The 12,064-nt window shown below is 55.2% G+C and overlaps 1 protein-coding gene across 3 annotated transcripts; it reads left to right on the top strand.

The window, feature by feature from the left end:
* Window positions 1–7,769: 7,769 nt before the first annotated feature.
* NMRK2 (nicotinamide riboside kinase 2) lies at window positions 7,770–11,773 on the top strand. Of its 3 annotated transcripts, none has more exons than XM_060092378.1 (7): window positions 7,770–7,795; window positions 9,563–9,653; window positions 10,221–10,269; window positions 10,354–10,510; window positions 10,861–10,932; window positions 11,309–11,415; window positions 11,688–11,773. In XM_060092378.1, the coding sequence occupies exons 1-7, from the start codon at window positions 7,770–7,772 to the stop codon at window positions 11,771–11,773; spliced, it is 588 nt and encodes a 195-aa protein (XP_059948361.1). The 3 variants fall into 3 exon arrangements, with proteins under 3 accessions (XP_059948361.1, XP_059948360.1, XP_059948362.1); XM_060092377.1 differs by having other exon boundaries at window positions 10,194–10,269; XM_060092379.1 differs by lacking the exon at window positions 10,861–10,932.
* Window positions 11,774–12,064: the final 291 nt, after the last annotated feature.

The following is a 12,064-nucleotide window of genomic DNA, read 5'->3' as shown; positions in this document are numbered from 1 at the left end:
GGAAGGAGCTTTCACGGGATGGGAGGGGGCACAGCTCAATGCCAAGCAACCTTGGGCAACCTTGGGTGACTTTGGGCCATGGCCTATATCCTCTTCCTTCTATCTCCCATCTGCAGAATGGGAGCCCCGGCTGGGTTCTTCCCGAGGCCCCTTTTGGCTCTGCCTGTCTGTGATTCAGGTTCCTTTCCTGTCCCCAGTCTTCTCTGGAATCAAACTTAGTCAAAGTTAATAATATTAATTACTAGTATTAAGCAATTCTCCAATCCCCAGCAGACACCAGCTGGGTATCCTACAATTTATCTCAATCCTGACACTACCGGTTCGGGCAGACCTTACAGGCTATGGGTTCAGCCCCACAAGACGGCCCCGACTTCAGACACCAGTCAGTCTCAGGTCCTAGAATAGGGTACAATTCAGCAATAGTCAGATGGAAGAGATGCACAAGGCAAGGTGTGGGGAAGGGGATGGAGCTTCCACGCCCCCTCTGGGCACCACCCTCCCAGCACCTCCCTGTGTCCACCCAGCGGAAGCTCTACAAAAATTGTTTAGGGATTTTCACGGAGGCATGATGGATTACACCACTGGCCATTGATGAAAGTTCCATCCCTCTAATCCCAGGGTCAGTGGGGTCCCCTGGCCACCAGCCCCGATCCTGTGGTTATAGGGCATTTCCAAAAGTCACCTCGTAGCATAAACTCAGGTGTGGTTGAAAGGGCTTGTTAAGAAAGTAAAGGATGCTTCCTTCATCTTTATTATCTGGAGCCATTTCAGGCACAGAGGACATAAGACCAAATATTATCATAAAAGGGACTTCCCTGGTGGGCCAGTGGTTAGAACTCCACGCTTCCATGGCAGGGGGCACGGGTTAGATCCCTGGTCGGGGAAGTTCCACATGCTGTGCAGTGTGACAAAGAAAAAAAATTTCCAAAAAAAGAAAAGTATATATTATAACAAAAGATGTTCCCTCTTCTGACGTAGGAAATTACAAGGGTTTTAGGGGCTGTGTGCCGGGAACTGGGAACTAAGTCCAACTATGTTTCTTATTATAAATCATAATATCACAATAATAATAACAGTGGCAGTAATAATAATAGTCTGAGTCCAACCTAGCATAGGCCCCATGTTATTGAGGGGGCGGGTCTGAGGCAGAGAGAGGGCATGTGGCTCACCTGGGGTCACCCGGACCCTGAGTGATTGGTCTGAGGTCTGATTCTGTGCCACCCCCAGCCACCCCATCGCTCAGCTGGAGGCCCACAACCCTCTGTCAGCTGCAGGACATTGGGGGCTGTGCCCCTCAAAGGGTCAGAGTGGACCCTCCCATGTCAGGTACAAGAGGAGTCCTCCCGTTGTCCCCGCCCAGGATTTTGGGACCTGCTGGTGGCAGGGATGCCAGGACAGGTGTGAGGTCCACAAAAAGTCACCATCAGGTTGATGGCAGGAGCTGGCAGGTGCCAGCCCATCTGCCTCTGCCATCCTGCCCCTCTGATGTCCAGTGAGGTGCCCTTCACGGAGAAGGTCGCTTCACGGGGGCTGGGAGGGGGCCTCAAGTAGAGGGGGCGAGCTGGCATGAATGCGGCGAGGAAGAGGTGTTGAAGATGGCAGAGCTGGCGCTGGGATCAGGGGGTGCCCTCTTTGGAGGGGATGGACCCACCCCTGTTTCCCACCCCACCGAGTCTCTGATTATCCTAAGGGGGTTCTTGCAAACCTTGCTCATCCATTTGCTGAGCACTGGGGATCCCGCAGGGCCCAAGCACCCCTTATGTTGCTCCCAGCCCAGTGGGGGAGTTTGACACAGGGAACCAGGGCCTCACTGGGGACCAGGAGGAAGGTCCAGGAAGGGTCCCTGGAGGGAGGGTCCTCGGTGACTGGAAACCAGAGAGAGAAGTAGCAGTTAGCTAGGCCAACAGGCAGGCGGAGAGGTGTCCCCGGCGGAGGGCTCAGCAAGGGCAAAGTCCTGGAGGCCAGACAGAGCTGGGTGAACCAGGAGCAGGAAAATGAAGGGCGGCTGGAGTGCAGGGTGGGTGCTGGGGGAAGATTTTTACTATCAGTGGCATTCAGCACATTCACAATGTTGTGCAGCCATTACCTCCGGTCCAGAGCTTTTCCATCCCCGCAAAAGGAGACCCCGTCCCCATTAGCAATCACCCCCCCACCCCTCCCTGAGCCCCTGACAACCAGGAATCCACTCTCTGTCTCTGTGGATTTGCCTGTTCTGGTTGTTTCACCCTATGGGACAGGATGGTCACTTTTTTTTTTTTTGCAGTACGCGGGCCTCTCACTGTTGTGGCCTCTCCCGTTGTGGAGCACAGGCTCCGGACGCAGACGCGCAGGCTCAGCGGCCATGGCTCACGGGCTCAGCCGCTCCGCAGCATGTGGGATTTTCCCAAACCGGGGCACGAACCCGTGTCCCCTGCATCGGCAGGCGGACTCTCAACCACTGCGCCACCAGGGAAGCCCAGGATGGTTACTTTTAATAACCTTGGACCAGTGGGCTGTTTGAAGATCGGCATGTCTGCACTGGGAGCCCATGTGCCAGGGTGAGCCGACCAGGAGGCCTCCCAGCAGTGCCCTGCCAGGGCCTCTATCTGGGCATGTCACCGTCACCCATGGCTTGGGCCACATGCCCCACAAAGAGGCTCCCAGGAAATTCTTGCCACTGAAACTGAGCCAGAGGTCACACCCAGAGCTGGCTTTCCCCCTGCCTACGGGGCAGCTGATGGAGCTCAGTGGCACAGGTCCGGCCACGCTGAGCTGCCAAGAGAGGCAACTGAGACCCAGAAGGGGCTGGACGGGGGAGAAGGGGGTGGGAGCCAGTGGACAAGACCCCCGTCTTGGCCATTTGCTCACTCTGCCCCTGGTGGCCACCTTTGAAGTGAGGGTCACTGCTCCCAGTGACCTCTCCTGACCTCTCTGCCAGGCGAGTCCTGCCTGAGGCCACTAGGTGAGTCCATTAACCAGTCATCAACAAGATCCATCACTTTCTGTCTCCACTGCTGGTTGGCCCTCAGCAGCTGTCTTGGCCACAGCGGGTCCTGCCGGTGGAATCGGGGGGTGAGGGAGGTCATGGGGGTCCAGACAGGGCAGGGCTTGGGCGTGAGGACAGTGGGCTTTTATTTTATTTTATTTATTTTTAGTTGCGGCATGCAGGATCTTTTTCTTTAGTTGCAGCATGCAGGATCTAGTTCCCTGACCAGGGATCGAACCCCAGCACCCTGCATTGGAAGCGTGGAGTCTTAACCACTGGACCACCAGGGAAGCCCCCTGTGCTTCTTTTAAATGCAAATAAGAATGGGGAGGCGTGTGCCAAAGGAGAGTTGAAACAGAGGAAAGACAGCCCCTGGTCTGGGTTTTTACAAAGCTCCTCCCTCTGGCCATCATACAGAGGTAGTTGGTTTAAAGGAAAAACAGTGCCAGACAGTTCAAGCTGTAAAACTGGATTGTACTCAGGAGCCGTTGCAATGGCTCCACTCCTAACACAGCACAGGCAAGCAGGTTCACAGCCAAGGAGCCGGTGGGGTCAGTGGACAGAGAATGACTAGGAGGAGATGTGAGGGGTAAGGGGGGGATTCTGGCTACACTGACTTAGCAGATTCTTGCTGAAATCCCCTTGTGTTTCACCCGGAGGCTGGATTCAAAGATCTCCTGCCCCTCCCTGTTTCATTCATTCCCTCTGCTACCATTTAGGGAGCCTCTGCCTTTTGTGGACCCACCCTTGTTAGGCACCCGGGACACATCAGAGAATAAGAAACATCTGGCCCTGCCTGCCCCGGAGGGAACTCACAGTGTGGAGGGAGGGAATGGGGATACAGAAAGGCTTCCTGGAGGAGGGGACGGATGTCCAAGCTGACACAGGATGGCTTAGTCAAAGTTAGCCCAGGGGAGGAGGATTGGGTAAGAGGAGAGGGGTTTCTGGAAGAGAGAACAGCATGTACAAAGGCCCTGTGGCAGCAGCTCTGGGTGCTGAGGGACAGGTAAGTGATGGCAGGGCGCATCCTCCCTTCATAAAGCCTCCTGGAGGTGGAAGCCCAAGGCCAAAGAGAGCCTCCCTCCCTTGGTTGGGGCCAGCAGCCTCCCTTTATAAAGATGAGAACAGGTGAGACACAGAGAGGCAAGGGTGGGGCCCAAGCTCCCCCAGGTGGCAAGTGGCAGAACCAAGATTCAAATGCAGGATTCTTAACCAGGGTTTCTTAGAGTGTGCCCAGCGTGGGTGAGGGTGGTGGTTGCTGAGGCCCTTTCAGGGGGTCTTCAAGATCAAAATCACACATGAACAAAAGATTCATTCAAAGTGCAAAGACAGGGACTTCCCTGGCGGACCAGTGGTTAAGACTCTGTGCTCCCAATGCAGGGGACCACAGGTTGGATCCCCGGTCGGGGAACTAAGATCCTACATGCCGCACAGTGTGGTCAAAAATTAAAATTAAAAATTAAAATTAAATGAAAAAATAAAACAAAGTGCAAAGGTAGACCAATGGCCTTTTATGGAGCAGAGAATGAAAGAGAACAGGCCACCTTCTAAACCTCTACCTGTCCAGTTCGGGTATAGGACAAAGAAGACTACCCATGATGACCTAAAAAGGCTAAAAATCCTCCTCTCTCTGTGTGAAGCTGGGTTTTCTTCCTATATATCAACCGAGACAACTATGGAAATGGGCTGAACGACAAGCAGATGTGAGAATCCTTCTAAACCAGATATTAAAGAGACTTGCAAAAATGTAGAATATCACTCTTCTACCTAAAAAAAAATTTTTTTTAATTTCAACAAGATGAATTTATTCTCTGACAGTTCTGGAGGTGAGGAGTCTGACACGGGTCTCACAGCGCTAAGATCAAGATGTGGGCAGGTGGGTTTCCCTGGTGGCGCAGTGGTTGGGAGTCCGCCTGCCGATGCAGGGGACACGGGTTCGTGCCCCGGTCCAGGAAGATGCCACATGCCGCGGAGCGGCTGGGCCCGTGAGCCATGGCCGCTGAGCCTGCGCGTCCGGAGCCTGTGCTCCGCAGCGGGAGAGGCCACAACAGCGAGAGGCCCACGTACCGCAAAAAAAAAAAAAAAAAAAAAAAAGATGCGGGCAGGGCTGGTTCCTTCCGGAGGCTGCACAGGAGCATCAGTTCCCGTCTTTTCCAGCTTCTAGAGGTGCCGCATCCCTGGCTCACAGCCCCATCCTCCATCCTCACAGGCAGCAGCGGGGTATCTTTCTGAACCTTCTGCTGTAGCTACATGTCCCTTCCCTGTGATTGTAGCTGGAAAGGTTCTCAGTTTTTGTTGTTGTTAATTGAGGTGAAATTCACATAATATACAACTAGCCATTATTATAAAGTATACGATTCAATGACATTTAGTGTGTTCACAATGCTGTGCAACCATCACCTCTAATTCCAGAACATTCTCATCACCCCAGAAGAACACCACATAAGTAATCACTCCCTATTTTCCCTCTCCCAGCCCCTGACAACCAGGAACCCACTCTCTGTGTCTGTGGATCTGCCTGTCTGAACGTTTCCCGTCAATGGAATCACACACTGTGTGTCCTTCTGTGTCTGGCTTCTCTCACTGAGCATCGTGTTCTCAGGGTCCATCCACGTTGTAGTGAGCGTCAGTGCTTCACCCCTTTTCATGGCCGAATAATATTCCATGTGTGGATGGAACACAGTTTGTGTATCCATCATCTGTGGATGGACACTTGAGTTGTTTCGACCTTTTGGCTCCTGTGAATTATGCTGCTATAAACATTCATGTACAAGCTTCTGTGGGGTCATATGTTTTCATTCTCTTGGGTAGACACTTTGAAGTGAAATTGGGTCATAAAACCGCCAACTGTTTTCCACAGCGACTGTCCCATTTTCCATCCCACCAGCAACACACAGGGTCGCCGTTTCTCCCCATTCTCACCAACACTCTTTATCGTCCATCTCTTTGACTATGGCCATCCTAGTAGGCGTGACTGTTGTCTCACTGTGGTTTTGATTTGCATTTCCCTTATAATCAGTGATGCTGAGCATCATTTCATGGGTTTGTTGGCCATGAGTATATCTTCTTTGAAGAAATGTTGATTCAGATTCTTTGCCCATTTTTAAATTGGGTCGTTTGTCTTTTTGTTGTTGACTTGTAAGAGTTCTTTATATATTCTGGCTAGTAACCCCTTACCATATATCAATATATGACTTGTAAAAATTTTCTCCCACACCCTGCTTTGTCTTTTCACTTTCTTAATAATGTCGTTCAATGCACAAGACATTTTTAATTTGATCAAGCCCACTCCCTTAATTTTATTTTTAAAAAATGTTATTATTTTTCATTAAAAATATTACATTTGGGACTTCCCTGGTGGCGCAGTGGATAAGAATCCACCTGCCAATTCAGGGGACACAGGTTCGGTCCCTGGTCCGGGAAGATCCCACATGCTGTGGAACAACTAAGCCCGTGTGTCACAACTACTGAGCCCTCGTGCCACAACTACTGAAGTCTGCACGCCTACAGCCCATGCTCTGCAACAAGAGAAGCCACCGCAATAAGAAGCACATGCACTGCAATGAAAAGTAGCCCCCGCTCCGCACAACTAGAGAAAGCCTGTGTGCAGCAACGAAGACCCAACACAGCCAAACATAAATAAATTTAAAAAATTAAAAATATATGTATTATGTTTATATGACCATGTAGTGATCAGTTGTCTTTTTTTTTTTTTTAGTTGCAGCATGTGGACTCTTAGTTGTGGCATGCGGGATCTAGTTCCCCCACCAGGGATCGAACCCAGGCCCCCTGCATTGGGAATGTGGAGTCTTACCCACTGGACTACAAGGGAAGACACTGATTGTCATTTTTTAAAGTTAACAAACCTTTAATTTTTCTCAGTTTTAATGTATAACGTGGTAAATATTATCGTATATAATATATGACGATAATCCACTTAAACAAAAGCTCCCTGGGGCCTCAGTCCTTTTCAAGAGTGGAAAAGGGGTCCTGAAACCGAAAGGTCTCCTCTGGTGGGGAGGCGGGGTGGGGCATGTGGTCCCATCTGGTCAGTAACGGGGCGGGGATCAGCAGGGGCCTGCCTACCCCACCCGCTAGCTGCTGAGAGGCCTGAAGCCAAACGCAGTGACGCCAGCCCTCACGTGGGCGCCCGCTGAGCAGCCCTTGGTGTCATGCTGAGATTTCCTGGCGGCCAGGGTCACCAGAACGAAGCTTAAGTTCATCTTGGCATCAACCCCCTTGGAAAAGGAAGTCCCCTGCCGTGTGGAACCTCTGGGGCTGGCCCGCTGCTGTCGCTGGAGACGGGGGAGGGGGGTGAGTTCCTTTTTTCAGCCCCCAGAACCGGCCTTAATGTCAGGGTCAGGTGAGGGGACACACCGGGCTGGATATTTTTAGGGAGGGAAGAGGTGTGGCTGGTTATCTGCCCCATGGGCAGTCTGGCTAGGAGGGGGCAGGCGGGGAGGAGGAGGAGGGGGGAAGAGGCAGCGGGGTGACTTGCACCCGCACCCCCCTGCCCGGCCGACCCGTGACTAATTTAGGCAAAAGACAGCGTGGAGCTATTTCCATCCAGTGAGAACAGGTGCGGCGTCCCCAGCGCTCCGCCCCCCCACTTCACCGCGCCGGCCGCGCTCCCCATAGGCCATGGGCCGCCTCCCTGGGGGCGGCCTCCGGGCTGCCCCAGCCTATAAAGGCGCAGGGTTTTCTCAATGAAGTCGGGACGCACTGCGGGGTCGGGCCCAGCCGGCTACCAGGGAGTCGGGAGTTGGCCTGCCAACCGCGGTCCCCGCCGCCTCTCCGCGCGGAGATGAAGTACATTGTGGGCATCGGAGGGTGAGCGTCCAGGGCGCCGGGCGGAGCGCCCTGCGGGGGCAAAGGCGCCGAGCTCGCGGGGGAGGCCGGCTGGGTGCTCTCCTGTGCGGGCCGAGGTGGCCTGGGCAGGAGGCCGGGGAATGAATGGAGGGCTGCCTGGCGACTGGTGTCGCAAGGACCCGATGCCCAAGGTCGGAGTGCGGGGAGGGATCTCTGCCCTCTGTTCGGCACAGGGCCGGGCGCGGGGCCCAATTTAAAATTTCCAAATGGAAGTCACTTCCCCATGCCGCACCCCTGACTAGATTCAGGGGGGAAAAGAAGACTTTATAAAGCCCAGGCCGACCTTCCTTAAGGCGCGCGGGGTTGGGGGTGGGGGAAGGGGAGGAAGGGGGGGAAACTCCGACCCCAGGGAGGCACGTGGGCAGGTGCTGCGGGGTCCCCAGAATGGCACTCCCCTGACTGTGTGGCACCTGCCTTTGCAGCCACTTCTGCTGACCCCAAGCAGGGGCCTTGCCTTCCTGGAGATTTATTACCAGTAACCAGGCCTTTTTAAGATGATGCTCGGGAAGCATTTAGCATAAGCAGGGCTGGCTTGGTGCTCCCACCTGGGAGGTCGCCCTGGGTCCTCCCTCTCTTGGTTTGATGCTCCAACACCCTCTTGAAATTCCTAATAGAGACCAGGGCCCTCCATTTCTGCACGTTCTGTAGCCGGCCCTGAGGGCACGGTGTGTCTTTCAGCAACAAGTCAAATTAACATCAGGTATGTTCTAACCTGCTCCCCTTAATATATGGGGGTCACCTTTCCCATTGGCCCTTTTAAACGGCTACAGGTCCCCCCCTTCCACACCCAGCTTTCCACCCCTGATTCCTAGGAGAGGGACAACCAGGTCAAGGGGACACATTTCCAGAAAGGCCTGACAGCCTTCTCTGTCCTTCAGCAGCCCCAGTCCAGAGTCCTTAGGGTGACCATCTGTCCTGCTCTTCCTGGGACTGAAGGGTCCCCAGGATTTGGGACTTTGAGCACTAAAGCTAGAGACGTCCCGGGCACACCAGGATGAGGTGGTCACCCGGCTTTGCCCATTCCTTTTTTAAATAATCCTTTCCCTTTGTCATAAGGTGATTATCTCTTCCCGGTTTTGCAGTGAACTGCCGATTTTCCTATCACAAATATTTTTTTCTCCCCCAGTTTGCACTTGCTTTAACAATTTGGCTTTTTTTAAAAGGCCTGCTGAGGCTAAGTCACACGTGGGCCTCAGTTTCCTCAAGCTCCGGGCACCACCTCCTGGGTTTGCAGTAACACTGGATGAGTCTGAACACAGAAAGCAGTACTTCCATGACCCCAGCCAAGACTGTGTTCGCTTTTTTTGTTTGTTTTCATACCCTCTGTCCCCTTTCTCTGTTTTGTCAGGCGGGTGAGCACAGGCCTGTGCCTGGACCTAGCGGGCAGTGGGCAGTAGTGGGCCAGGCAGCCCAGATCGGCTGATTCGAAAGCCTCCTCTGAACTAACATGAATAGAAATACCCTCTTAGCTCTACTGTTTTACAGGCCTGTGTTTGTTTTGCTTTGTTTTGTTTTTGGCCACGCAGCTTGGTTTGCGGGATCTTAGTTCCCAACCAGGGATCGAATCGCGCCCCCTGCAGTGGAAGCGCAGCATCCTAACCACTGGACCACCAGGAAGGTCCCTACAGGCCTGTGTTTTAGATTTGAGTCTGATCCTGGGGGCCCCCCAGACCCGGAGGGGTCCAGAGAGGGGACCCAGCCAGCCTCACGTGTATGCCCTCTCCACAGCATGACCAACGGCGGCAAGACCACACTGACCAACAGCCTCCTCAAGTCACTGCCCAACTGCTGTGTGATCCACCAGGATGACTTCTTCAAGGTGGCTGCCCTGGCTGGGGGCGGGGGATGGCAGCCCCGAGAAGGAGACTCAGGGGAGCAGACCCCTCCCGGGGCACCCTGGGCTAACCCGAGTCGGGAGATCAAGGGACCGGCGATCTCGGTTACTGAGCACCTACTGCATGCCTGGCACGTTCTCACGGCACACCCGTTCCCCATGGGACAGATGGGGAAACTGCGGTTCCCAGAGGGTGCGTGCCACCTGGGTGGTACCTTTTATCCTCTGCAACTCCACTTTCCCATCTGCAAAATGGGCTCTGAGCCCGCCCTTGATGCTTTGTGGAGGGTGAGGGGGTAACTAGATCATAGATGCAAAATCGCCCCACTCCTGGTCCCAGCAGTCATAAGGTTGGGGAGGGGTTCCGAATGCCAGCCTGGATCCCCCCACCACCGCCTGGGACCTCGAAGCCTATGACTATCAGCTGCAGGGGGCCGAGGCAGGCAGGGGCATCCAGACCCTCACTGGGGGCTCTCCAGGCGCTGTCACCCCAGGGTGGGGTAAGGTAGGAAGGTGGGCACTGAGCCCGCGGCTTGGGCTCCTCTGTTTCAGCCCCAAGACCAAATAGCAGTTGGGGAGGACGGCTTCAAACAGTGGGACGGTAAGGACGGACGGCAGCCCCGCGCCCCCTGCCCTCACTGCCCCATGGCCCCCACCCCACCAACACTCGCTTTCCCGCCCCCAGTGCTGGAGTCCCTGGACATGGAGGCCATGCTGAGCACCGTGCAGGCCTGGATGAGCAGCCCCCGGAAGTTTGCCCGTGCCCACGGGGTCAGTGTCCAGCTGGACGCCTCAGACACCCACATCCTCATCCTGGAAGGTTTCCTTCTCTACAGCTACAAGTGAGCATCTCCAGGTCTGGGCCCCGGACAATCCGGGCCCTCCCAGGTCACCAAGTCTCTATTTTGACAGATAACCTTGCTGGGTGACCCTGGGCAGGACATCGTACCTCTCTGGGCCCATCCAAATTGGGAGAGACGGAGGATTCCATCCTCAGGGTGGGGGGCTGATGTGGGCATAGTAGGAGGCTGGCCAATGCTGGTCCCCTCACTCATCCCTAACCTAATCAGCCCAGACAAACCGCCCCCCGACAACCAGCCCTCATCACCCAGGAATGTCCCTGGAGGCCAAGGCCATGGGGGGTTGTGTACTTTGACCCACGGGCGCTGACGGGGTCCCCTACCGCTGCCAGGCCCCTGGTGGACTTGTATAGCCGACGGTACTTCCTGACCGTCCCATACGAAGAGTGCAAGTGGAGGAGAAGGTGAGCCTGGGGGCCCTGTCTGCATTCCCAGGTGGGACCAGGAAACTGGGTAATGCCTGCTGGACACACGGCCACCCTGAAGCTGCAGGCTGACGGGCAGCAGGCACCTGGGTGGCCAGTGCTGGGTTCCAGAGGCCCATAGCCTGGAGCCTGGAGAGCGTGGCCCACCCATGCCCTACCCTGGGCATCTCCCAGGCCCACCGGGGAAAATGCTGGAAGTTGGGGCACCCAGGTCCCAGCACAGGGCCCCTGAATCAGTGGGGTCCCCGTTCTCAATGGTGCCACCCCAACCTAGTTCCCGCACCCCAGGCTCTGCTCATGGCACCTCCCTTGGGCGACATGGGTGTTCCTCATTCTCGCCCATCTCCCGCCTCAGTACTCGACGCTACATGGTCCCCGACCCCCCCGGCCTCTTCGACGGCCACGTGTGGCCTATGTACCAGAAGTATAAGAGGGAGATGGAGGCCAATGGCGTGGAAGTGGGTAAGTCCCTGAGTAAGATGAGGCCAGCACCTCCCCACTGGGACCATTTGGGAAACCTGAAAGTCCCTCCTCGAGTCTCACCACCAGTCTCTCTCGCTTTGGGCCCCAGAGGCTGGTCTGTTCCTGCAGGCTGACTCTGCAGGCCAGCTTCCTCCTGACCAGCAGTCTCCCAGTCCTCTGTGAGCTGACCGCCCGTCTCCTGGCGGCAGCCCCAGTGACCCGGGCCGCGGTTGGGCCCCCAGGGCCCCTGACTGTGGCCTTTCTGATTTCAGTGTACCTGGACGGCATGAAGTCCCGCGAGGAGCTCTTCCACCAAGTCCTGGAAGACATTCAGAACTCGCTTCTGAACCGCTCCTAGGTGTGGCTGGAGAGGAGGGGCCCAGCCCCCAATGCAGGGACCCAGACACAATTCCGGCCACAGTACGGCCAGGCTGGCGGCATCCCAGCCAGACACTGCGTGACCATTTCCCTTTGGGGAAGTCTGTACATATGAGAGTGGAGGCCCCACTCACAGCCCAGCATCTCAGGGCCCGGGCATTCTGTCCCGAGATGCTTCTGTAACCTCGATGGCGGCTTACGTAGTAAACCTGATCCTGTTTTTTAATCGTTGGGGTCCAGCCTGTTGTGTTCGAGGTGCTGAGAGGGACCC

The sequence above is a fragment of the Mesoplodon densirostris genome, chromosome 3, assembly GCF_025265405.1.
Source record: "Mesoplodon densirostris isolate mMesDen1 chromosome 3, mMesDen1 primary haplotype, whole genome shotgun sequence".
Classification (NCBI taxonomy): Eukaryota; Metazoa; Chordata; class Mammalia; order Artiodactyla; family Ziphiidae; genus Mesoplodon; species Mesoplodon densirostris.
Note: the sequence above shows the minus strand (reverse complement) of the source record. Positions and strands in the feature narration are given on the sequence as shown.

Bases quoted from the DNA above. Each gene is read 5' to 3' on its own strand.
- NMRK2 (XM_060092377.1), top strand. From the start codon at position 7,770: ATGAAGTACATTGTGGGCATCGGAGG. The intron at 10,270-10,353 runs GTAAGGACGGAC...TCCCGCCCCCAG, and splicing joins CGGCTTCAAACAGTGGGACG to TGCTGGAGTCCCTGGACATG. The intron at 10,511-10,860 runs GTGAGCATCTCC...TACCGCTGCCAG, and splicing joins TTCCTTCTCTACAGCTACAA to GCCCCTGGTGGACTTGTATA.